Below are 27,079 nucleotides of genomic sequence, written 5' to 3'. Positions count from 1 at the left end.
GTGGAACGCATGTGGCAATCCCTCAGCGAAGAGTAAACGGTTACTAATCTGTTTCATAACTGCTGTTCTTTGAGATGTGTTGCACATATTTATTCCATGACCCACCTTCCTACCTCTTGGAATCAGAGTTCTGTCAAGAAGGAACTGAGGGGCCAAGGGAGCTGCTCTGCCCTTTTATACCTGCATGTAGTGATGTGCACAGCAGAGAGCGCTCAAGCCACCCAGATGGGCACCACTGAGGGAAAAACTACTGGGTGCACAGATACGAAGAGTGGAATGGAGGTGTGCAATTAGTTTTGAAGAACTACAGTTATGGACCAGGTTACTAACCATTATTTTCCCTAATGTGCTTTTCTGTTTGGGATGGATTATTGGGTGTCACCATTTTAGGCCTCATCAGGATGATGGGCGATGCTGACGTGGGGGTATTTTATAAGCTGGGTGAAACCTGGCTATGGCGTGAGTTAAAACCACATTGAAATTGATGTGTGAGTACGCCCTTCACTTAAGATAGTTCTGAGACAGTTAAGGGGCCATGTCAAAAACAAGGCCTAATAGAGCCTTCCCAAAATTTTTGGATTGTGTGCGTGAAGGGACTTTTCCTGAGTATTTTTTTGGGTAGGGGTATGTGCCTGTGTGGGAAGGCAGAACAGACAAAAAAACAGGAAAAGACTGAAGAAGCAGCTGAAAACATGGTGGCTGACCATAGAAGAAACTTGGGAAGAGGTTTTTGGGTCAAGGGTGTAAGCTAGAAAGAGTGCTGTTGGTGCTGTGAGCAAAAGAAGCTGTTTCTTGCTGTTTGATTTCTTTTGTGTTCAGAAACACAGGACTTGGTATGTTCTTTATAAATAAACAAAACTGCATCAAAGAAGAAATACCCGACTATCACCAAATTCTCCTGCTAACTGAAACAACCTGGTAGATCCCAAGTTTGCTCAACAAGGATAACATTCAAAGTGCACTAGGGAATTTATTGCGTGGCAGCAGGCTCCATGTGGCCAGTTATTGTACAGCAGGCTAGCAAGAGGAAAATTACACCCCTTGCCATGCACTAACAGCTCATCTAGACAAGAAGCTCTCACAGAGAATGTCTTGTCCTCAACCCCTTGCTTATCTACTAAGGAGGATCTAGCTCGAGTGCCTCACTTAACAACACACTTATCTCGCAAATGTCCTATAAAAGAGCCAATATGATCCCTGCCATTTCCTCCAGCTGCTTTCTCCAGCTTCCCATCGCCAGTTTTGTCTGGATGGAGCCATAAGAAGCTTGCAAGTTGCTCTCATCTATGTGCCAGTCTTAGATATTGTTTGGGGCACTTGACTACATCTTTTAGCTCACACAAAACACAGAGAGAAAGAAGGGTGTCTTCCATGTATTGAAAATACTGCATGTTAATTGCTAGGCAGCTTATCTTACATTTCTCACTCTGTTCACTGCTTCTCTAGAATCAACAGTATTTCAGCTTGATTGACCACTTATCTTTTAATTAGTCTGTTTTGTTGGCTTGATATGTTTTCCCTTAAAATTTTTCACAGTCAGCTTTAGAGGTGTAAATTTGCAATTTTGCACTATAATAAATAAAACTTGTTTAAAGAGAAGCTACAGTTTCCAAGAGAGGTGTAAATAATGTAGAAATGCTTTATGTTCCTTTGAAGAAAATTAACTTGATTTATCTTTAATTTTTCTTCTTCCCCTGTTTCAGTATGCGTTGCCACTCCAGTTGGTGAATAACCAGACCATGACTCAGTGGATGGAGATTTTCCGTACTATCATCGATAGAAATGTGCCTGCTGTAAGGTTTACTTCACTGGAGAAAGACTGACATTGATTTCTTTAGGGTGGGAAAATGGGGATGGTCCATGTGGAGAGGTTATTGAACTCATCTCTAAAGATATCATCCAGGCAGGAATCTCACTCTTAGGACTAGTGTCTCTGATACAAGTCATGCTCTTAAGATTTTTGACTGTTCGAGGTAGCTGAACAGTATATACTCCAATTTTGGATACTTCAGAGACTCCAAAACGTTTTAGCCAGTTTGTTTCAGAAACAGGAAGGAAAAGCTCACCACGAACATATAGATATGTAATGTCCACTCCATGAACATATAATGTAAACACACAATCTGTATCTGTTCCTGCCATCCATCCTTTTTCCTCATAAAAGACATAAATAATTCCAAAGGAACGGGTTTAAGAACAATATCAACAGGATGAACCCACATAATTTAAACCCTCAAACTCTGAAAGAAGATGGGTGGGTAAGAGTCAGTTTTCCAAGATATGTTCAGAGAAGCAGAGTTACTAGGTATGGTAAATCTCCGTTCTGAAAAGATACCTTCTGTACAAAATTCTCATTCATGGAGATTAAGTAGCCTTGGGGAAAATAGCACCAATAAACACTTTATCTGATGCCTGTTTCAGGCAAATATGAGCAAGGAATTAGGAAGGGTTACTAAATTTGACACGTTAGGGAGGAAACAAATTCTCACAGAGGGTTTGGACTCTCATGTCCTGGAAGCAGAATCATAGATCTGTGAGATTGAGGCTGGAAACCTGCCAAGAGACTGAATAGAAGCAATAGTTTACAGTCTACTCCTGGGGGCATTCTGCACCAAAAAATTAAAATTCTGCAAATTTTATTTGTCAAAATAACACTACGTAATCACTCCAGTTTAAATTATTTTGGTAATTTATTTCAAAATACCTGTCAGCAATACAATACAGACACACACAAAATTTTCCCCAGGAGTAGAGAGTTAAAGAAACCCCTATGACAACCCAGTTCCTGTTTCTCTGCCCTCTTCCTCCCCCAGCCAATATCCAAACCCCCTTGCCCCCCGAGCCTAAGGGCATACCACTCAGGGCATGCTGAGAACTGCAGCTGCCAGGAACCCTCTAGCTCAGTGGTTCTCAAACTGTGGTCTGTGGAGCACCAGTAGTCCGTGAACTCCATTCAGGTTGTCCGCGGATAGTTCCCTCTAAGGTGCATGCCTGGGCGGCTGCACATGAGAGAATGAAGGGCCACCCACCTAATTAGTGGAGCCGTGCAAGTGTGGCTCCACTAATTAGGTGGCTGGACCCTGGAGAAGACGCACATGTAAGGTGAGGTGGTGGCCTTGGGAGGGGTGTGGGGGGTAGGTGGGAGGGGGCAGTGGGGTGAGAAGAGGGGGTGGGGGGAATTTGGGACGTGCAGGGCTGCGGCAGCCAGAGAAAGAGGTCACTTTCCCAGCTCCAGGGCTGCAGCTGCTGGGGAGAGATGACTCTCCTTCCCAGCCTCAGCTCTGTGGCTGCTGTGGCAGGGGAGCGACCCCCCTCCTTCCCAGCCCCAGCTAGGAGGCTGTTGCGGCAGGACAGAGAGGGCACATCCATCGCATTAGAAAGGTAAGACTACTGATATTAAATATGAGTTATGTGCTTTTATTTGTAGAACAAAAAAACATTTATTATTATTGAGGTTTTTTTTTAATAGAGCTTTTATCCAAAGCGCTTTACTATAGTTAGCTAACGGTACAAACAACATTTGGAAAGATCATTAAGTGGTCCACTGAGACCCTCAGAAATTTTCAGGTGGTCTGCAAAAATAAAAGTTTGAGAACCACTGCTCTAGCTCCTTCCCTCCCCCCAGCAGTGTCTTCTATGTGCGAGCTCGGCTCTGCTCGGTCCAGTGGCCCTCGTGGCAGCTAGCAGCACTGCAGCCTATTTTTGCAGGGGAAAGGAAATTCTACGCGCACAACGTTAATTTCTGCAAAATTCTGCCATGTAGTCAGTATACATATATACATAACAGTAACCTGAGCCCAACAGTGATAAATAGTTCCGTAATTAGATTGTATTTCAATGCATATGCAAAGGGATGCACAGGGGTGATTGTGCAACCTTAACTGTGGCATGTCCTAGTTTTTGAGTGCTTCCCTTCACAATCTTATTCTCCTAACATCTTTCGTATGAATGTATGGTATATGTATATACACGTGATTATTTTATATTGTATTTAATATGAGAGTGCAAACATAAATACAGTAAATACAGCTTTTTAGATGGGTCATTTTCAACATAATAGTACCTTTGGAGGATCACATCAAAAGAAAAAAATCCTATCGTATTTTATTCTGGTAGCTAATATTATCACTATTAATAAAATAAAATGTTAATGTTTGTATCTGAATTTGTATTAATTCACTCAGTAAGTGGGGTTTTTTTTAATTTAATTTTTGTATACTTTGGCTGATTGATTGATTGATTTGTAGGAGACATTACAGATTGATGAAGATGATAGGCCAGAGCTGGTGTGGTGGAAATGTAAGAAGTGGGCATTGCATATCGTAGCTCGTCTTTTTGAACGGTAATACAGTGATTAAAAACTAAAGTGGCATAAAAATGTTAATTTTTACTTAGCTATCTTTTATAGATATTGTTATGCAGACTGTATATCCTATATTCATACTGCACGGGCATGATATATTTATGATGTATGTATGTGCAGGTATTCTGAGAGATAATATACGAGTGGTAAAAGCCGGGGACTGGGATTCCTATTTCTGGATTTTGATCTTAACTCTGTCACTCACATTATATGTGGCAAATAATGGAATTTCTCTGTGTCTCAGTATGCCCATCTGTGAAACTGAGCTAATGCTTAACTACCTCACAGGGGCATTGCAAGCTTAATTGTTTGGGAAATGCTTGGATGAAAAACACTGTAGAAGCATAAATGATTTATTTTGATTTCTTGTCTGCTCGTCCTGGGAACTTTTCAGAATAATTTTTTGTCTTGTCCTTTGCCTGGTGGAGTGATGACCAAGGTTTTATTTCAGACGTTTTTCTTCATATTCAGCATATAACTTGCAGATTTTTTTACTACTTTGAGACATTTTTAGGCTGATTTAGATTTGAAAAAAGAGATTCCTAGATATATATGTATGTAGATATTAGTGTCTTTAACCCTGAAGATTCTCAAACTCTTTACAGTCTATTGCATATAACTTTTCATGGAACAGCGGGGAAGAAAGGAAAATCTCTGGCAAAGGACTCCAGGGGAAATATATTTCCAAAAGATGCCATGGCATCTTTGTCTAGTAGATCAGACATTACCTCTAATATAAGGTTTCATCCAAAAGACTGAGTGACAATAATTTACCTGCCCCTCAATTTTGATTTGGAAAGATGAAGGGCTAAACTGACCCTGCTGGGATTTGAACCTTTAGTTCTAGGGAGTTAGGATGTTCAAAACTGATTCCTTAATAGTTAAACCATCTGTTCTGGGTAACGTAGTGACTAATGTTTACCAAAATTAAGATTAGTTCTGTTGAATCCTGAAAGATATCTCCAAAGAAACAAAATGCAGATTGGGTTAAGGTTGGAAATATATGTATGTATCTTAAATTTAAAAACAAATATTTAGAATCTAGAAACTCTGAATTACAGTTTTTTGTGGAAGCCTAACACTTCCTATCCCTGTCCACCATCCTTCTCTGATTAGGATTACAGTTGCAATAATGAATATTAGAGCAGTTTAGAAACTTTTCACATCAACTAAACATTTAAAATAGAATACATTTTATACATGTGATGGCTCTTGTTTTTCCTCTGTGGGGAATGAACAAACATATTTATCTGCATGCTATTATTTTAAACATCTATTTCCATTTGAGTGTTTCATCTGACAGTCTGTAAGCATAACACTATTGTTACCCTCCTTAGTTAAGGGTGCAGTGACCTTTTTGAGGAACCTTGGGCTGGCAGGGGCTGAGAATGCTTTGAAGGTGGTGCAAGCTAGTGCTTTGCCACCATTATCTTTCATAAATAAAGCTATTAGTTTGTTACAGGAAATCAAAATGATGCTCTGATTATGGAGAAAGGCAAACATCACACATTTATTGTTTTTAATTTTAAAAACTCAGGTTGCATTATTTTAAGCAAAATATGCTTTTCCAATAAAACTGTTAAAAACAATATAACTGATCAAACTGATGTTGTAATGCCTATTGATCCGATCCTGAATGAGGATCTGCTACCATGTGACAAACCAGTAGCTCTAATGTGAGTTCCTGCTGTCCGAGGCGTCATTACAGTCCGGTTTCACTTGCTAGTTCTCAGTGCTTCCAGTAAAATTCATTCAACTTTTCATCACTGCGTCTGCCTGCCCATGTTTAAATTCTGAAATATCAACACAGGAATATTTTTTAAAAAAACCAAAACTATGGGTTTAGGGGGGAGGGATAGCACAGTGGTTTGAGCGTTGGCCTGCTAAACCCAGGGTTGTGAGTTCAATCCTTGAGGGGGCCATTTAGGGATCTGGGGCAAAAATTGGGGATTGGCCCTGCTTTGAGCAGGGGGTTGGACTAGATGACCTCCTGAGGTCCCTTCCAACCCTGATATTCTATGATTCTATAGAATTCATATATCCTGTGACAAAAATGCAACTTTAGTTATTGGCTACAACATTGTGCTTTGTGCATAGGTAAGAAAGAAGGGGAAATGGATCATTGTGTGGGATATAATGGCCTAGAATGATGTTTGTGGAAAGAGATTATTCAATGTATATATCTCTGGTGAAAGAGGAGTTCTGCTTCAATGGCTTTTGTATGTTTGCAAGCTTAATCAAGGACTATATTGTCTTGGTAAACAGAAAACTTCTTTGCTTCAAAAGTGTAAATACCTGTTTCCTTTTTTTGTTTAAAGGTATGGAAGTCCTGGAAATGTAACAAAAGAATATTTTGAATTTTCAGAGTTCTTCTTAAAAACCTACGCTGTGGGAATCCAACAGGTAAGGATGTTGTTTCTTGTTTCTGAATTAGGATAACTTTCTGTAGAACAACCCTGTTATCTTCCTGTAGCATCTTCATATAAGACATAGGACCCTTTAAAGAAACCACAAAAAACTGGTCCAATACACATTGTAATCACGGAGAAATGGCTTGGAACTCTTGTTAGTAATGATATTTCCATCTTGGGGAAAATAATCCAAATTGCAGTGATGCAAAAGGAGGGAGACATCCAAAAATCTGCAATGCAGCAAAAAATGTAAGGGTGATAGGCAGGAAATGCTAGTAAAAAGACTGATGCAATTTGGGCTGGTTACACAGAGGCATCACAGCAAAGAAGGTCTTATTTCTAGGTCACGCTTCCTACGTGGTTCTGCTGCAACTAACCCTGGAATACTGAAATCTGTTCTGGATGTGTCATTACCAGGAAGACATAGGTAGATTGGAGAGAGTTAGGAGCTGATCAGAAATACTCAGATGGAATGATTTTCCATTGGAGAATGCAGGAAGGTTTGATGGTTTGATTTTTGACAAAGTTGCAATGGAAAACATAAAGATTTTGAAACTGTCACTCTCCCTGTTGTACTGTCAGCTCTACAGCTGAGGGTTCTGGGCTCCCAGCTCTTTTCCAGCCTGCCTGAAGAGCTGACAAGGAGCGGAGCAACCAGCTCAGCTAGGGCTTTCAGGCTCCTGGCTCCTTCACAGCTTGCTAGGAGGACTGCAGAGGAGGTGGAAGCCCTGAGAGCTACGACTCCCAAACTCCCTGGCTCCCAGCTCAGTCAAGGCTTCCAGACTCCCAGCTCACCTTTGGCCCACCAGGCAAGAGTGCAGGGAATTCAGAGCCTGGGAGCCCCAGATCAGAGCTCCTCAGCAATCTGGTCTTCCAGGGTTCGCATCTCTGGTGCTGCCTGCCAGGCAGACTGCCCCAGAACCTGGGCTGCCTTCCCTTTTGTAGAGAACGTCAAAAGCTTTGGTCTAAATCATAATGAAACCAAATATTGAAATCTCTGTGAAACATAATTGCCTTTCTGTGCACAAAAAAGGTCAAGATTAAATACGTGTAAGCTTGGCTAAAAAGCCCAGGAGAGAGAGGACATGATAATTCTATGTAAATTTGAAAGAGCTACACATCAAAGGAGATAAATTATTTTGGAGGTACAAGTGATACAATTAGAAGTAATGGATGAAACTGAAAGAAAAACTGTCCCGTCACTTGAAATACTTAAAACTTAGACTCTCTAAAAGACTAGGAAGTGTACCTTAGGGAACAATTTGCCTTTTAAGGCAAATGGACTAGTTGATCTACATAGGTCTTTTCCATTTCTAGCTTTTAAGTTCATGATTCACCACGCTTCTCATATGTATTGAGTGCTGTAGTGAAACCATATTGCTAAGTATTCATTATATATTTATTGCTTGTTAAGTGCTAACATTGTGTTAGTGACTGTATGAGATACAGACAGTTCCTGCCCCAAGGAGCATGTAGTAGAGAAGACAAATATAAGACCCAACTCCCAGGGAGCGCAAGAGAAAGGTATAGGTTCACAAAATATGCTACAGTGTGTTTACTACTCTACTATGAATAATTTTTATGAAACAGAACTGCCCTTTTGAAAATAAATGACCAGAGAATATTTTGTGGTTCGTGTACTTACCAGTTCTCTATCGTTGTTAACTCATAATAGGTCTCCTGTCATTATTAGTGACCTACTGTAAATATTTTCTTACTTGCTATATACACAGAAACCTTCTATTTATAGAGGAATACTGTAGAATGAAAGGTCCCAATTGTTGCAGTGGATTGCTGTTCTAATCAAAGAGAATGAATGTGATCTAGTAGTTATAGCAGGCAGTTGTTAGGACTCCTTCCCCTCTTCCCAGCTTTGTCATAAACTTGTTGCAACCTTAGTAAAGTCACTTAGAGCTCAGTTTTTAAATTTGGATTCCTCAAAATTTGGCACCTAAATTTTAGTCACCTAAATCCTATTTATAGATTTAGGTCCTACCATTATCTACCAAAGTTTGGACATATAGCCCTTAACATCTGTGCCTTACTTTTCCCCCATCTGTAGAAATGAAGATATAACTTACTCCACTGAGTGCCCAGGCTTATATAGGCCCCAATCCTGCAAACACTTATGCATGTGTTGACTCTTACTACTGTTAGTAATTCTGTTGTGGGAGAATTCCTGGTAATAAAGGTTTGTAGTCTCAGAACTTCAATGTTTAAATTATTACTGATGTTTGGATAAAAGGCATTATAGAAATGATTAATACGTGAGCTTCTACTTAAAATTAAATTGACCTGTCAAAATGTCTTCACTATAAAAGATTAAATTGTGTGTTTAAAATCTTCATGCTTCATTAAAAAAATAAATTTACTATTCCCTTAGGTTCTCTTAAAAATCTTAGACCAGTACAGGCAAAAAGAATATATTGCTCCTCGTGTGCTTCAGCAAATCTTAAACTATCTGAACCAAGGGGTCAGTCATTCTGTAACTTGGAAGCAGATGAAGCCACACATACAGGTCAGTGTGAAAACACAGTCATAAACATTTAAATAACGCTATTGCCATGAGCTGAGGTTGAGACTTCTGCTGTTATGAAGGGGCTTGGAGAATCTCTCTCACTGCAGTCAATCTGGAAAAATAGTTTGCACTGAGATGTGCTTGTCTGTTACTTTATTGTTCTGTTTACCTTTTGCCTTTATTGCAGATATTTGCATTTGAATAAGAGCTTTTTACGTCCAAGAACAGCTTTTTACTTTGCTTGATCCTGCAATGAAGTCATAATCTTATGTTTTTGATTACTCAGTCTTTTGCCTTTGGGTATGATTCCTGCAAAGATACTGGAACAAATTATTAAACAATCCATTTGTAAGCACCTGGAGAATGATAGGGTTATCAGGAATAGCCAGCATGGATTTATCAAGGTCAAATCATGCCAAACTAACCTAATTTCCTTTTTTGACAGGGTTACTGACCTAGTGGATGGGGGGAAGCTGTAGAAATGATATATCTTGATTTTAGTAAGGCTTTCTACACAGTCCCACATGACATTCTCATAAGCAAACTGGGGAAATGGAGTCTAGATGAAATTACTGTAAGTGGGTGCACAACTGGCTGAAAGACCATACTCAGAGTGTAGTTATCAATGGTTCTCAGTCAAATTGGGAGGGTGTGTCTAGTGGGGTGCCATTAGACACACCCTAGCAGGGGTCAGTACAGTATTAATCAATGTTTTCATTAATGACTTGGATAACAGAATGGAAAGCATGCTTATCAGATTTGCATATGACACCAAGCTGGGAGGAGTTGCAAGCACATTGGAGGACAAGATTAGAATTCAAAAGGATCTAGACAAATTTGAGAATTGATCTGAAATCAACAGGATGAAATTCAAATGAAGACTAGTGCAAAGTATTTCACTTAGGAAGGAAATATCAAATGCACAGCTACAAAGTGGGGAGTATCTGGCTAGGTGATAGTACTGCTGAAAAGGATCTGAAGATTATAGTGGATCACAAATTGAATATGAGCCCACAATGTGATGCAGCTGTGAAAAAAGCTAGTATCCTTCTGAGGCGTATTAACAGGAGTGTTGTACATAAGACATGGGAGCTAATTGTCCCAGCTGGCACTGGTGAGGCCTCAGCTGGAGTACTGTGTTCAGGTTTAGGCACCACCCTTCAGGAAAACATGGGAATAAATTGGAGGGAGTCCAGAGAAAGGCAACAAAAATGATAAAGATTTTAAAAGCCTGAACTAGGAAGAAAGGTTAAAAAACCTGGGTATGCTGAATCTTGAGTAAACAAGACTGAGAGGGAGCCTGAGAACTGTTTTTCAAATATGTTAAGGGCTGTTATAAAAAGGATGGTGGTAATTGTTCTTCATGCCCAGTGACAGTAGGGTAAGAAGTAATGGACTTAATCCACAGCAAGGGAGATTTAGGTTAGATATTAGAAAAAACTTTCTTACTATAAGAGTAGTTAAACTCTGGAATAGGCTTTGAAGGGAGGTTGTGGAATCCTCATCACTGGAGATTTTTAAGAACAGGTCAGATAAACACCTTTCAGGGATGCTCTGGTTTACTTGCTCCTGCCTCAGCGCATGGGGTTAGGCTTGATGACTTCTCAAGATCCCTCCCAGTCTTACAATTCTATCATTGTAACTATAGATATTTAAAATTGTCTGCACTGTAAGATAAAGGAAGGGAAGACGAACTGTGAGGGAATGAGCTCTTGTTTAACCACTTCTTTTGTCATTAGAACATGTGGGAACAGATAAAGAAAATGATTTTCATCTCCGTATCATAAAGTCCCCATGTTTAATTAACTTTATCAGAAGATAAATCCCATGAGTATTAGGAGGATGAGGGAAAAGTAAAAGATCTACTCTCATCTTAGTACCACATTTTGAAATCCTTGCACAGAATGATATGTTCTGCTTTTATTAGATTGTGCCCTGTGGTATATTCTTTGTGTTGTACTGGAGTATGGTGGAGTAAAACTTATTGCTGCCTTCTGAGTCCTTTGAAAAACGCAATATGTGTATTGTAAGATTATCCCAGTAAGTAAAAATAATTTAAGAGGATTAGTTAAACGAACTTTACTTGTGTACGAAAAGGTACAATGTAGTAAACATTTTGAGAGGGGGGAAGCTGTACTTGAAATATGTTCTGTGCACTTGAACATATTTGATTTCTCTGCTCTTAGAGTATATCTGAAGAAGTGATTTTCTCCCTAATGTGTTATAAAGATGAGGATGAAGAGCTGTGGCAAGAGGATCCATATGAGTACATTCGCATGAAATTTGGTAAATGTCTGTGCTTAGTGTTTGCTCTCTGTTTTTGCTGTAATTGTGCGTTATAGATCCCTAGATTACAAAACTGTATTTGCCACTATGCCACTGTAGTTGTATCTTCACCAGAGTTCAAGGGAGACTCTAAAAGTGAGATGAATTGTTCTTTAAAGCCTACTCTGTAAATGTAAGTGGGAATAAGCTAGTTTTGTCCATTTAAATAATGTGCTATATTTATAAGATCGGCTCTAGAAAGGTTGCTTACCCACTTCAGAACAAGCTTGACTGGTCACTTTATTCTTGCCCTTCCTCCCCTTGCTGCTTGGGTACCTGATGCATGTTTTCTTAGATTCCCCCATTTTTCTCACTTAAACACACCTTTAAGGCCCTGTATTGAATCACTGTTGTGCTTAGACATGAGACCCTATTGTAAAGCAGTGCAACGCTAGTTGACCAAAGGGGGCTTGACATACCCACCTTCAACAGGGTTGGAGTACATTTTGAGTGCCACTTATTTTTATTAAAATTTTTGAAATAATGAGAAATAGGCATTCTTTCAAAAGACAAATGTAGGAGTTAAAGTGTAGATTGCATGGGGCCATATTATGAGTCCCTTATTCCCCTTTCAGGAGTAGTCCTACTGGAGAATAGGTTTTTTTGGGTTTTTTTGTAATAGTATAGGAAATCCTGCTGGAAAAGTCTCTAGAACTAAGCATCAGAGAGGGAATTAAGATTTAAAAATACCAAAACTGGTTAACTTTTAGCTAGCATTTTATATAAAAAAGTGTCATTTAGATTTTCTTGGAATAGTAGAAAATAAAACCTAGAAAGAGGTACTGTAGAACAATAAGGCATCATAAGATATTAATATTCAGGGGGCAAAGATGTAGCCAACACGTGAGCATCTGAATCCAATTCTGAATCCAATCCAATGGACAAGCATTTAGTTCTTATTTTTTTCTTATATAGCTGAGGCACTTAGATTTTGCCTTTTTCATTTGTAAAAGGAAAAAAGAATGAAGTTTAGGGAGAAATACTCAGGGTGTGAAATTCAGTTCTAACAGTATATTTAATATTCTGCGTCTGTGCTGACTTGGGAGATACCAGGAAAAATAGAAATTGCCTTCTTATTTCTAGACCTCGTTCATTATCCCATCTGTTATCTGATGCTGCAAAAATTGAAGGGAACACTTCAAATTCATGTAGCAATATTTTGCAAAATAGAAGAATTTTATAAGGTATATAATACACTTGCAATGTGTTTCAAGGAGGATTAGTTACAAGCAAGGACGTAAAAAAAATCAGCTTTTTTAGTTCTTTGGTACAGCCATAGATTCAAGAGTACCCTAAATTCAAATACGTTTAGATTTAATGAAGTTTTTCATAAGGTCTGTCACTTTTTATTTTTAGTGACATGAAACCACAATGGACTTCACCGACATACACATGGCACTGCAGTATATTGGTGCTGCTACTGTAAATGCCACCATTAAAAATTTTGCCACCATTTACTACGCTGTGATATCTTAGATACCACAGAAAAAATAAATCTCTCAAAAAGAGAGTGATTGGTATTTGGTATATTGGGAAGGTAGTTGACAAAATAAACACTGGTCAAAGGTGACCGACACTCAAGTTATCAGAGTCCATAGGATGAAGAAGACCATGAATAAATGTAATGTTCTTTTGTCACCCTGGTTCTGTGACATCCATCCAAAGCTCTTACTCTATGTATATTTGAAAATGATCTGTGAGAATTTTATTATTAAATTGTACTCAGTGACTGAAAACACTTTCTTTAAATATTGTTAGATGTGTTTGAGGATTATGCGTCCCCTACAACAGCAGCCCAGAATCTCCTCTACACTGCAGCAAAGAAGCGAAAAGAGGTACTGAATTATTCTTTTTAAAAAAATTATTCTTTCTTTAAAAGGGCATCTGTCTATCTCAAATGGTTCTGTATTAACCTCAAGCCTTGAAGAATCTACCCTGCACTGGATGAGTGCTATCAACTTCTATATAATCAAAACTTCAATTTCTATTTTTAAACTAAGTTTCTAGTCATTATGGTTGCAAAGATTCACCTTCGAGATGTGAACTGAGTGTGAACAGATGCAGTTAATGTCTTCCCAAGTCCACAGGCAGACAGCCCCAAAATCTCTGAGGCCCAGAGCTTCCAAAGTGGACCTGATTCACATTAGTCTTCACTGTTGCTATTTAGAATCCCGTGGGGAGCAGTGAAACTGATGAGAATCAAGTTGGTTTCAGTCTGCTGTTTCTTGGGAAAGCTGTGGACAGGTGTAGAAGAAACATGCACGAGAACTACTCACTGGGGAGGAAGACCCTAAACAGTAGGAGAGACCCCTATAGACCATCATCGTGCAGCAGCCAGGAAGGCTCTTGGGTAGCAAGAGAGAATACTTCTCCCTTCCAGCAGCCAAAATTGAGAGATTTAAATGTACTTTTTAACCTACTAGCCGGAGGTAAATAAGTCAGATTGTTCTTAGAGATTGCTTACAGATAGCACCTTGGCAGGAATCCCAACATCCTCCCCTTCCCAATATCTGGGTGGAGGGTTGATTTCTCGCCTAAATGTTGCTTCTGAACAGCAAGGGTATCCCCCTATTTTCATATCAGTCTTTGGCTAATAGGTTTAGTCTTTTGGCTACAAGATATGTGGTAATGTTCTCAACACTGTGTGAGTGAGTGGGGTAGCAGGAGATGAAGGGGTTGGATAGAAGAGAGCTTGATGATGTATTAAAAAAAGAAATGCAATATTTAGAAAGTTGATGGGAGAGCTAACAATTTATAGAAGAGAAGGTAGGAAACACAGTATATGGAAAAAAATACTGAAAACAACCAAGAAAGGATAGACCGTGAATTTTTATAGAGTGGGGTGTGGGGTAGGGGGAGATGGAACAATAGCACGAAATCTGGAAAGGATAGAAGTTATGAGGAAAGCAATGAGAAAGTTGCATTTTAAAGTATATTAAGTTGATCGGCAGTGATGTTAACTATGGTGCATGATAAACAGTATATTGCTATTTATATTCCCTTAAATGGCAAGGGTTATGGTTTTCCTGGCTAAGTACCCTGGTGGTTCAGGCTGATAGGTGTATGAGTAAATTTTTCAAGCTCTTATTATCTTTCTAGAGCAGTTGGCTGGAAATGGATATGAAACTTTCCTTTGCTCAAAACCTATTTTAAAAAACAAACAAACAAAAAAAACCACCTTGTAAGGCAACATCAAGACTAAAAGCTTTAAACACAAATCAAGAAATTCAAATGCTAAGCATCTCAGAGACAGGTATACTTTCTCATGTTGCACAGATGCATTTTTCATTGCTAGTTAATTTGTTAAATATATATCTTAATACATTACCAGGCAAAAAACTTCACTAAGTTTCACTTAAGGTTTTAAATATCTGTCAGCTAGGTAATGAAAAAGCCTTTGAGACAGTGTTGTAGTTTTCTTAAAGAACACAGACATTATCCTGAAAAGTCTGTTCAGGTTAGACTGCAAAAAATCAAGAATTAAAAAGTGTAAAGATGCAGTATTAAGGATAGCCAAGCAACTTTGTCTCTGCCCCTTTCTCTGACCTACCTTTTTGTGTAAGATCAAACAATTTGAGTTTTTTGATATATACTTCAGTGTACACTTTTGCTTTGAAAAGTGTCAGTGAAAATGGCACCTTCCCATGGACCTGCTCGCTTTGTGTATTCAGAATTATCTCTTCTGATTTTAGCTAGTAAAGTAAACAGCTAAGATGGAGTGAGCTCAATTTGATTCCTTCGTTTGCATGTTTGTTAGAATTATTTACTAAGTTCTGAACAATTGAAAGTGAAGGGGTTGCAAAGGTTAGTAGTTAGAACAAAACACATTTGATATTGGAAGTAATTTGAGGCAAAATAAATATGAAGCCTCAGGCTGCTGTTTCTAGAGTAACTTTTCAGAGTAGAACCAAGTCTGCAGCTCTGAACACTTAAAAATCTACTTTCTTATATACTATGATCTTTCCCCTCACCTACCCCAACGTGGTTCCTTGCCTGCCGCCAGCCCCATTGTAGTAGTCTGCATTGGGGTCTTTATTTCATGAAGTCTGTAAAGTATATAATGTATGTGAAATCACATTAAATAAATGATTCTGCCAAGAGACCTTTCCAAGTCTGGTAAAGACCAATAGATTGGTTGTAATCTGGAGTTTCTAGACCTCACTGTTCTGGAATTTATATAGAACGAGTCAGAAAAGAAGTTAGGAATAAATTTAATAAGTGAGATTACTGCCTTGTTTGAACCCCTGTATCTCCAGATCACGTCTTCTAATTTGCTTTGAAGTTTCAGACAAAATTGTGCCTCACTTATGATCACTAATGTGAAATTTCAGGCAGATGCATCTATTCTTGATAAATGTGAGGATTGTGATTAAAAAGAGGCTTATAATAGGGCTTTCCACATTAACTGGAAAGAGACTGCCATGTTCCCATAATACATTATGGGCAATGTGGGTTAGTTCACATTGGTACTATATGAAAGCTTTAAGTTCTTGAGTTTCCAAACTTTAAAGGAAAGATGCTAATAAACAGATTTAAATAGTTCACTGATGCCACATGCAGATTATCCTCCATTTTGTTTGTGTCTTACTATGTTTAGGTATTACCGAAGATGATGGCATTTTGCTATCAGATCCTCACAGAACCAAACATTGACCCTAGGAAGAAAGATGGAGCATTGCACGTGATGGGATCTCTAGCAGATATTTTACTGAAGGTAAATGGATGAGGGGATATAGTATGTGTATGATCAGAATCTGTTATCAACTGTCCTTTCTAATTTAAAACATTAATTTTTAAAGTGTGGCTAGCCCTGAAGCACACTTATGAAGTCTGTGAAATTTTTGCTGTGAAATACCAATATGAAGTTCTTCTTCTTAAAAAAAAAAAAAAAAAAAAAAATGAAAATTACTTCAACCACTTCTTTCTCTTCCCATTTTACAATCAGCCCTGTCTGTCAGACTACCCGCCTTGTTACAGAACAGTTCCTTGTGCTGTCCTGCTTTACTGATGAAATGGGACCAAGTTACAAAATACGTTCCAGCCACAATTGGAACCTTGGATACACTGATTACCATGCCACCTGTCCATAGCAAAAAGCAGCTACTGGTCTTCTAGATTCTGTTAATAATGTTTAAAGTGTTCTAGCAACATGTTGTGTAGCCTGCCAGCCTCCCATTCTTCAATATGTGCCTCTTGCTCTCACATCAAAATGCCATCTAGAAATTATTCTACATGTATTAATGGGATAGAAATAATTCATTTGAAGGCAGAGAATGGTTTTATTAGTCTGAATTTGACAGTTAATGTGGGTTACTGAATAATACAGTATATCCAAACGGCTCCAACTTAATTTTTTGTTTATTTCAACAGAAGAGTGTATTCAAGGATCAAATGGAGCTGATGCTACAGAATCACGTATTTCCATTGTTCATGTCTAACTTGGGATATCTCAGAGCAAGAGTAAGTTCACCAAAGTTTATAGACTGCAATATGTGTCTGATTATTTTCTTTACAGGTTTATTTCACTCTGATAACAGACTGAAATGTAGCAGTTCCCACGTTTCACAAACAATAATTTACTTCTCAGCAACTCCATTGTACAGAAACCTTTTCAGCATTTTGATCTGAAATAAAATTTATTTATAGATGTTTGAAATTCTAGGTGATCCATTTCTGTATGGCTCACTTTCAACTCACTGTTTTGATCAAATTGGGAAACTTGAGCATTGGATATATGGTAACCTGTGGAGGTCCTTATCTGATCATTATGTCCAGTTTCGGGCACAATACTTTTAAGAAGGATGTGGATAAAGTGGAGAGAGTCCAGAGGAGAGCAACTAAAATAATAAAAGGTTTAGCAAACCTGACCTATGAGGATAGGTTAAAAACTGGGCATGTTTAGTCTTGAGAAGAGAAATGTGAGGGGGCAACTGTTAAGTCTTCATATATGTTAAGGGCTGTTATAAAGACCAGTTGTTCTCTAAATCCACTGAAGGTCTGACAAGAAGTAATGGGCTTAATCCACAGCAAGGGAGATTTAGGTTAGCTATTAGGAAAATCTTCCTAACTATAGGGACAGTTAAGAACTGGAATAGGTTACCAAGTGAGGTTGTGGAATCTCCATCACTAGAGGCATTTAAGAACAGGTTAAACACGCATGTCAGGGATGGTCTAAGCATACTTGATCTTGTCTCAGCACAGGGTGATGGACTAGATGACCTCTTGAGGTTCCTTTCAGCCCTACTTTTCTATGGTTATATGATTATTCAGTAGCAAAACTCAGTAGTTTGAGCTAAAGCCAAATCCAGTTTTCAGAGAGCAGTTAATGCCACTTTGAGGGTGAGCGGGATTTAATCCCTAAACTCTTCCCCCCTGTGCCCACATCAATCAGTAATGAGTGATTAATTTTCCTGCTAAGTGTACATCTCATTGCCTAGAAGAAAATTTTAAAAAAATAAATCCCAAGCTCTCTTGTTCCTGATAGAAGTTTAGTATAACAATTACAGTTATATATTGAATCTATAGATGTTTGGGGAAAGGAGCAGAAGAGCCACTGTAGTGTAAAACCTGCACAGTATGTAGTATTTACTCTATAAATGTGCAAACAAAAGAGCAACGATTTAAAACAGATAAAGAACTGTTAGCATGTGACTGAAATTCTTTGAAGAATTCTATTACTGCAGTAGCTCCTGACTTGCTTTCTTCTTGTACGACAGTCCTGTTGGGTTCTTCATTCATTCAGCACTTTGAAATTCCACAATGAACTCAACCTAAGGAATGCAGTAGAGCTGGCAAAGAAGAGCTTGATTGATGACAAAGAAATGCCTGTCAAAGTAGAAGCTGCCATAGCTCTTCAGGCATTAATAAGCAATCAGGAGCAAGGTACGCTACAATGTTTCATTTAAGTATATACTGATAATTTTCCCTGCCTAGATGACATGTTGCTATAATTTGCTGTGGATGTATATAAACGGTTCTTGCATTTAGAAATATAGATCCCTGGAACACGTAATCACATTTAGACAAGTTCATTTGCTCATTAGCTACAATATACATCATGGAACATTGGTTACAGATTTTTCTGACAGGTTTCTGAGTCAATACAATTCAATTGACAAATCGAATGGTATCTTATTTCTTGACATTGAATTGAAACAATGGGTATGTTTAGGGCCAGATACTAGATGTGCATGTCTCTCATGGAAGTAGATCATTTATGTGGACAGAATTCTAAGTGGTGGGGGATGTCTGAGTGTATATATATTATGTAATATGCTTGCATCTAAAAAGTACACTCTTGTTAGACTGACTCAACTTTTACTGGAAATGAATTGTTTTAAGTGTTTTTGCTTAAGAGAACAGTAAGGTTCCTAATAACTGAGAGAGATTGTATATTTGTTTTTATGGAAAATTGATCTTTCCTAATTTTGTTTTGTTGTCTTATTAGCAAAGGAATATGTGAAGCCGTACGTCAGGCCAGTTATGCAGGAGCTGTTACACATAGTTAGAGAGACAGAAAATGATGATCTTACGAATGTTATCCAGAAGATGATCTGCGAGTACAATCAAGAAGTAGCTACCATCGCTGTTGACATGACACAACATCTGGTAAGAGACAGTAGAACAACATTGTAGTCACAGTCATAGGCCTAGCTTATTAAACATTGCTGCAAGCTTGTTTGAAATGAGCCTTTTTTTAAAAGGACACTGTCAGGTTTAAAATCATAACTTTAAAAAATTCCTATCTATATTGCTTACAGCTTCTTTGATTATTTAAAATAAAGAATCTTTTAAAATCTGATTTGCTTTTCACTGTTTGTTCTGTTTCCTTTTGGATTTCAGCTTGGATGAGGAAAATAGATGAGTCATCTAGTTTGTTCTGTTTCAATTCTAGTCTTTCACCCTTTGCCTATTCATGCAGTAGCATGATGGCATCAAATTCTGGTCTGCATACACTGCATGTGTTAGCTCCAAAATAAGCTGTTTTCACTGATGTTTTTAAAACACTTTACTGAAAACCTATCTATCAATAGTAGCTCTTGTAAACCATCCCCAAATGTAAATTTGGGGGCTAAACTACCTGACAGTTTCTCTTCAAAAAGTCCTTAAAATTACAGTAGTTTTGGCTGTTTTGATAGCTATTGCTGTTCTAAACAAGCCAGAATGTTTAATAGCTTTGATTATTTAACTTAAGCGACTTGCCACAGTTAGGTTTATCAGCAGAGGGAGGAGAAGGTTTTTCCATTTCCCAAACTTCCCAGTTCCCTTACAGAAGTATCAGGCATGCCTCTCACCACTGGTGGCTTCATCACAGTGAATTAATTATTTAATAATTTGAGGACACTGCAGCCACTTCATTATCCGTCAAAGGGCAATCCCTCGTTTCCTACAAGGCAAGCTGGAAGTATGAGTTGCCTCTAGAAGAACTGTCTGCTTTTTTCTTTTTCTTTTCTTTCTTTTTAAGGCTGAGATATTTGGTAAAGTTCTTCAGAGTGAAGAATATGAGGAAGTGGAGGACAAGACAGTGATGGCAATGGGAATCTTACACACCATTGATACTATTCTAACAGTTGTGGAAGATCACAAAGAGGTGAGATGTCTCTCAGTTACATATCTAGTCTTCTCTCCTTTTTTTCATTACAAGCAGTTTTATGTATATATTAAATTGCTTGAGTTGAAAAGAGCATGTAATAGTTATGTAGCTTGGTGTATTAGGATCAAGTGATTCCTCTTAGTAAACGTGAATTTAAAGCTCAATGTAAAATGCTAATTTTCAGTTGTACAGTTCTCATCTTTAAGAGATAATTAACATTTTTGAGGAAATAACACTTTAGCCTTTACTACAGCAAATATATTACTAGAAAGTGTTGCAGATTGTTACGAATACATTTTAAGCTAAATTCTCCCCTGAGAATGTTTGCTATAATTCACAGTAACAACCAATAGATAACTATTGGTAATCGCAACTTAGATTTTGATGTTTAACTCAGCAGTTACCTGGATGGAATTGATGGAGTTTGATCTACATATTATTGTACTGCAGGATGAGTTCTTGACTTTATATATTCATGATTTTTTCCTAATTTCATTACTAGGTAAAGCTCAGCTTAGGGTTGTCTTCTGTTTTTTTCTGATTTTATAACTGTGTTGATTGAGGTACAAAGGAGGTCAATTGACTTGCCCCAATGTCACACAGTCATTGGGTAGTTCTGAGCTTAGCTGGTATTACAGCACGAAGATGTTTTCTCCTTCGTGCTGCTTCCTTGGTTATACAAGTTCTCATCAAAAGAAGAAACCTATTTTTGAGCCATATCAGTCATCTGACAACAAATGTTTGAAAAGATTTTCTTGGTGACCACTGCATTTTGTCTAAGATTTCAAAGTATCTTCAATTTTTCATAAAAGATCTTTTTCGAAATTTAGAATGGAAACTAGGATCTAAAATGAGCTTTAGCACTGTTAGCTTGAAATACTGTTCTTTGGGGTTTGTTCAGGTTTTAGTCTAGTGGGCATCTATGTTAAGTTAGTCTTTTTGTGAGAACTTAGCAGTTCACTGTTTTGTAGTATGCAACACAAGATAATGCTTAACACTTTATCTCAGGATCTTTTACACATACATGAACACCTCAATTTACTGCCTTCTTATGGAAATAGACTATGGTCAAGATTTGAAAAAGAACCTAAAATTAGACTCCTAAATCTGTATTTAGGCATCTAAACAAGTGGTCTGACTTCCAAAAGCACAAGGAGCTCCATGGGAGTACCTGTGCTTAAAGCTGAGCATATGCTCAAGAGCTTTGCTAGACTGGGGGCAGAGTGCTCCACACCTTGCAGGAGTGAGCCCTTAATGAATGTTGCTGATAATAAAATTAAATGTCCTTGTTTGTTGGTTTTATGTGGGCTTCTAATGCGGACCTACACTTCTCTTTTGTGACTCTGACAGTTTTCACCCTTAAATACAATCTCCCTGCCCAACAACAATAAAATAGCTACTCACAGTAAAACCTGCTCATTCCAGCAAATGGCACCCTTTCCCCCGACCTCAATACAATCATATACTGTCTTCTGGGAAGATCGGTATGGGCCACAGGCAGGAACATTTTTTCTTGCTCTCTTTCCCCTCACCCCATTCCTTTTCTTCCCTCCTCAGCCCTATCAGGTTTCTGTGCTCAGGTCTGTCCTCAGACCATTTGGATGCAGCAGCTGGAGCAAGGGGGTGCTCTTCCAGTGTGATGGAGCTCTCGGCTAGTGTATGGGTAGCAACCATTAGTTAGGAGGTATTAAAATGATGATCAATCTGTTAAGTAAACAGTTCTAAGGAGGATATTTGGGAAAACTAATTTTTAAAATAGCTTAGTACTTATAACTGAGTGTGTCCCTGTAACATTCTGATGATGATTGAAAGTGTTTAAACCAGAATGGAAACTCTTTTTCTTGAAAGAACTGCTTAGTCAAACTGAATTAGTCAAGTGGATGGATCAAGTTACTCTGATTGTAGCTTTTTAAATAAACTGTCTTATTTTTATTTCAGATAACTCAACAGTTGGAGAGCATTTGTTTACAGATCATTGGCCTCGTTTTGCAGAAACACGTAATAGGTATATGCAGAAGCTGGCTTTTTGAAGTATCCAATTTGTTTTATATGGCAGAAAAAAGTTACTAATACAATATTTTTAAATCTAAGAGAGCAAATAGTACTCTCTTCCTGCCAAGTACTTTGTCAGGACTTCAGCTCAGGCTCGAATAAGCCACTTCTCTCAGGTCTAAAGGAAGTTCATTTTTAGTTCTGATTTGGGTATCCTGATCTCCTATTTTCATGTCACTAAAACTATTACAGTAAATTACATTAGCTTCTGTGCATTGAAGCACTGAAAAGCATCAAACTCAGTTCCCTATAACATTTTAACTTGATTTGAAATTGAGGGGAAGTGACCTTTGACAGTTGGCAGTTCCCTTTATTAAAAAGCTTCGGCGTTTTATGGCAAAGTCTGTAAATTAAAACAAATCCTTAGAGAATGGGAAAAAGTGCAAAAATGTTTTAGAAACAATTTCTTTAGTTTACTGGTAATGTATTTTTTCAATGCTTATAAGAAACAAAATATAGTGTGAGTCCTCTTTTTTGGAATTTTTCAGTCCATATTCTTCAGTCTCTTACTATATAACATTTTGCCTTTCCAAAGCTGTCTGCTCTTTGCTGTATGGCCTGAGGGCATGTGTTTGAAAGATTATGGTATTTGCAAGCAAAACTTCTCTTTTACAGACCCCTACCTCAAATTTTCTTCTCTTCAGAGTTTTATGAAGAAATTCTCTCCTTGGCATACAGTTTGACGTGCCAGATGATTTCCCCCCAAATGTGGCAGCTTTTAGGTGTTCTATATGAAGTTTTCCAACAGGATTGCTTTGAATACTTTGCAGGTATGGCTGTTCCCCAGCTGTAGTGTATTGTAACTGTTTGTGGATGCAGCTTCAAAAAGCTGTCTTGTGGAGTTACTTTCTTTTAGTCCGTATTAGTGAAAAGAGCACATGTGCTTGGGCCTTGTTGTGAACACCCCAGTACAACAGTGAGCTCATGCCACTGTTCTTTGCTTGGAGAAATTTGGCTGAATAAGTCAGTCTTATACATTGTACTAGGTCCAGAGCTCAAAGGAAAATCCTAAAAATTATGAAACTATCAATTCATTAGCTAAAATGTAGTTATGTCTGTGCTAATTCTTTTTCTCTGTCTACATTTAAAAATCCCACCTTGCAAAGGCATCTGCTAGCGCAGATAGCTGTATGCAGAAGCGTTAGGACTCCTGTCACGCTCAGGTGTCCAAGCTAGTAGATCCCATTGCAGGGTCAGGGCCTTAATGGTTAGAGTTTTGGGGGTGTTGCTTTTATGTAAAATCTTTTCTTGTTTTTTTAGATATGATGCCTCTCATGCACAATTATGTGACCATCGACACTGATACTTTACTGTCTAATCCAAAACATTTAGAAATCATTTACACTATGTGTAAAAAGGTAAGACTTGTATTTCTTGTCATAGTCCTCATCCTTGATGTTTGAGCATCAAATATTCAAGATAAGAGTGACCAAAGCTTGCCATTTGGTGGTTGTTGATTGGTCAAGATGAAATGATAAGCCTTAGCTCGGTTCCCAGTGGACGCATGACAGAAACCACTTCCGCAGTTGTAACTGATTTCCTCATCAGAGAGGCCACAGTTTAAATGGACATAGGAACTGAATTCCCCTTTCATCCATGAAGCATGTGGATAGACCATTGTGGAAGAAACTTGCCATTCTGTTGCTCATGTTGTACCTGTTCTGTGGAAAACAGGACTTCACTTTGTCAGGCTGTTAATCTGCCATTATTCAGCAAAACTGCAATCACGTGGCAGAAAATACCAATTATCAAGGATACTCATAATAACTTTTAAAATAATGTTTTCCACAAGAAAAGGACAAGCACTGAAATAACGTCATGGAAAAATGTTAATATTTTTGAAGAATTTTATGGATTTTGCAGACCCTAAGGTCACAGTTTGAATTCTCCAGTCTTGTGCTCCTTCACCATGGTTTCTTATATATACATCTCTCCATACACATGCTCTCTCTCTCGTGTGTGTGTGTGTGTACTTCCACAGCAGATTGCATACGATGTTGTTGGGCTGAATTATCATTCTTCTTGTTAGGTATTAACTGGAGATGCAGGAGAAGATGCAGAGTGTCATGCAGCCAAACTTTTAGAAGTAATTGTTCTTCAGTGCAAAGGGCGGTGTATTGACCAGGTAATGTATTACCAATAGCTTTTTATAGATTTGATGCTGTGTGTACACTTCTATATAAATACAACCACATTCCTAGGAGTTTAGTAGATGAAAAATGTAGATTTAAGGAACAAATGTAGGAAATCAGATGTTCTAAATGGAATTGTTCTCCAGCACACTGACTGTGCAAAGGATGTAAATGAGTTCAAGAGATTTTTTGGATTTGTTTCTCGTGGAGGAGATTAAAGTACATGGCATCTTGAAAAAGCAAGAAAATGGGATTAAAACTGAACAGTAAAAGACTGGTACCTTGGGTAGGATTCTCTTTCTGTTTCCTAAATTTTCTCCTGATAGCATTGCTTGTTCTGAATTGAAGGAGAAATTTTAATATATTGTTATGATTTAGAATTTAATCATGCAAGTCAAACTACTGGAGTTGTTTCCCACAGCAATATGAACTCAGACTTTTTTTATGATTAGTGCTGTATTTTGAATTGCTGTGTATGCTGTAAAATGCATAACTTAATATTTGCAGTATGGCTGTATTATGGTTGCTGTGAATACCATAACTACAAATTTCCTGGATCTTTGTATATACATTTTCAACCACTATTTGGATTAGTGTAATTTTGGATTAGTGTAATTTTTCACATTAAGGGCTAAATTCTTCTTTGTTATTCCTGTGTAAAGCCCCTGCTCTGCACAGCAAGAACAGATTGTGTCCATTTGTTCCTGGACCCTTACATTTACTGGATAATTCTGAAGTTAATTTAATTGAAATCAGTAGAATTCCACTCATGTAAATCTGGAGTAATTGAAGGGAAAATTTTGCTCTTTTTTTTTTTTTTTTTTTTAAATGAGAAATCTGAAAGGGGTGGAATTAAATCACATAAATTTTCAATGAAATTAATGTGTAAAAGCACCACATCTGTGTTTAATGAAATGATTGCACATGGAAAGAAAAATTTTCTCCCATGCTCATAAATATTCAAACACATTCCCAAATATGCACTTGGGATATGCTTGCACCTTCTTATAGGGAACTATTTATTTCATAATCTAGACATAGAAACTTGCGCAATGCAAATACCTGTATAACTATACTCTTTGCAGACTTTTGTAAGAAGATTTTCACCATACTTTGTTACAATTTGGCAGAATATATATTTCTTACAGAAGGTTTATGTATATGTCTTGTGAAGCTTTAAAACTAAGATGTTTTTGATTTAGCTTAAGACAAGAAAATATTTGAGCTCTTTTCCCAAAGCTGGAAAATGCCGTTTATACGCACTAAAACAAATCCTACCAAATTTCCCCAAAATATTTACCTTTGTGTTGAGACTAGCCATAACTTTTAGTCCAAAGAAAGCTTTATCAGCATGCAAACAGAGTCTTAAGGTGAAGGTACACTCTTGCTTTTATATTGGGAAATGAATATACTGTACTATTATAAGCTACAAGCAGAATTCCAGTTGACTCTTTGTCTTCAGCAGGTTTGAGACTGATAAATGCTTTTAAATTGTCATGCAAACTGGCAGTATTTTTAACATTTAATTTTTTCCCCTCCTGTGTCCCCAGTGTATCCCACTCTTTGTAGAAGCTGTGCTAGAGCGATTAACTCGAGGAGTTAAAACAAGTGAGCTTCGTACCATGTGTCTTCAGGTTGCCATAGCTGCCCTTTACTACAATCCTGACCTACTTCTGCACACATTAGAGAACATCAGATTTCCACACAACCCTGAGCCCATCACAGCGCAGTTCATAAACCAATGGATGAATGACACAGATTGTTTTCTTGGGCAAGTATTAAGTCTTTCTCTTAAAATCCTTGTTTATCATTTCTTGGCAGCAGACTTCCGAGCTTGTTTTGAATCCCTAGTCACATTGATTGAAGAAATTAAATTCCAAAGCTAAGTTTAAATAACAGTAACCCACACCAAAAAAATCTAAGTGCTGTAGTGCAGTTAAAGGTGACCTGCACGTATTAAGTTTTTCTTTTCTGTTACATGCTGACTATCCTGCATAGCAAGTATAAGATGGCATTGAGCACGTACTCAATTTTAGCCTCTCAGGTGCCCTGAGGTTACAGAACATCTGCCTCTGCATGAGATGGCCCAGTATACACTTGGCTGGGGATCTCAATCGCTGAAATAGGGAACCAACCCAGCAGGATTTTAGGGAAATGATTGAGTATGTGGAGTGTTTATACAACTTTTTTCTATTCTAAATTTTTAAAATGCACTGAATGTAGTGTGAGGTTTTTTTATTAAAAAAAAAAAAAAAAACCTAAACCATCCCCAACCAAAAATATCCTCTACTCTGTTCCTAGTCGCCTCCCCCGCCTCAGTCCGTCATCCGTCCCCCCCCCCCCCCGCAGAAAAGAGGCTGGCTTCATGAATCAAAAGGGGCTCCACGGTTGACATTGCCAGCATAGTGCATACTGGGTCATCTCAGCAAGATGTAGGCATCTGCAATCATTTGTGACCCCAAAAAGCAAAGAAGTCTAACATCCTTTACATGCTGAATGGCTTGTGCTCTTAATTCAGGACATTTGGCACATAATATTTTTGAAAGCTAATGTTTTTTCTAAAGTTTGTTGGGGCACTGGTTTGTTGAAGCAGTGGTTTTCTAAAGCTGTTTGTTTTTCTTAGGCAGTTATTGGCTAAACGTTGGGCAGCATCTAACCATGAAAGTCATTCTGATCCAAAATTGG

At 38.0% G+C, this 27,079-nt stretch overlaps 1 protein-coding gene across 3 annotated transcripts in view; it reads left to right on the top strand.

Moving 5' to 3' along the window:
• The window catches only part of IPO8 (importin 8), a 68,637-nt gene that overhangs the window by 23,849 nt on the left and 17,709 nt on the right, over positions 1-27,079 (top strand). For all 3 annotated transcript variants that reach the window (XM_073321276.1, XM_073321291.1, XM_073321284.1), the window contains 16 exons: positions 1,704-1,793; positions 4,248-4,342; positions 6,682-6,766; positions 9,158-9,292; positions 11,479-11,578; positions 13,376-13,452; positions 16,215-16,331; positions 16,988-17,077; positions 18,334-18,499; positions 19,065-19,225; positions 20,082-20,207; positions 22,149-22,215; positions 22,907-23,032; positions 23,523-23,620; positions 24,292-24,387; positions 25,945-26,165. In XM_073321276.1, the coding sequence (XP_073177377.1) occupies positions 1,704-1,793; positions 4,248-4,342; positions 6,682-6,766; positions 9,158-9,292; positions 11,479-11,578; positions 13,376-13,452; positions 16,215-16,331; positions 16,988-17,077; positions 18,334-18,499; positions 19,065-19,225; positions 20,082-20,207; positions 22,149-22,215; positions 22,907-23,032; positions 23,523-23,620; positions 24,292-24,387; positions 25,945-26,165 (1,850 nt within the window). The remainder of the gene's footprint in view (positions 1-1,703; positions 1,794-4,247; positions 4,343-6,681; positions 6,767-9,157; positions 9,293-11,478; positions 11,579-13,375; positions 13,453-16,214; positions 16,332-16,987; positions 17,078-18,333; positions 18,500-19,064; positions 19,226-20,081; positions 20,208-22,148; positions 22,216-22,906; positions 23,033-23,522; positions 23,621-24,291; positions 24,388-25,944; positions 26,166-27,079) is intronic.

Source organism: Lepidochelys kempii, chromosome 1 (assembly GCF_965140265.1).
Source record: "Lepidochelys kempii isolate rLepKem1 chromosome 1, rLepKem1.hap2, whole genome shotgun sequence".
In the NCBI taxonomy this organism is placed as follows: Eukaryota; Metazoa; Chordata; order Testudines; family Cheloniidae; genus Lepidochelys; species Lepidochelys kempii.
The sequence above is the reverse complement of the archived record's forward strand: the minus strand, read 5'-3'. Positions and strand labels throughout refer to the sequence as shown.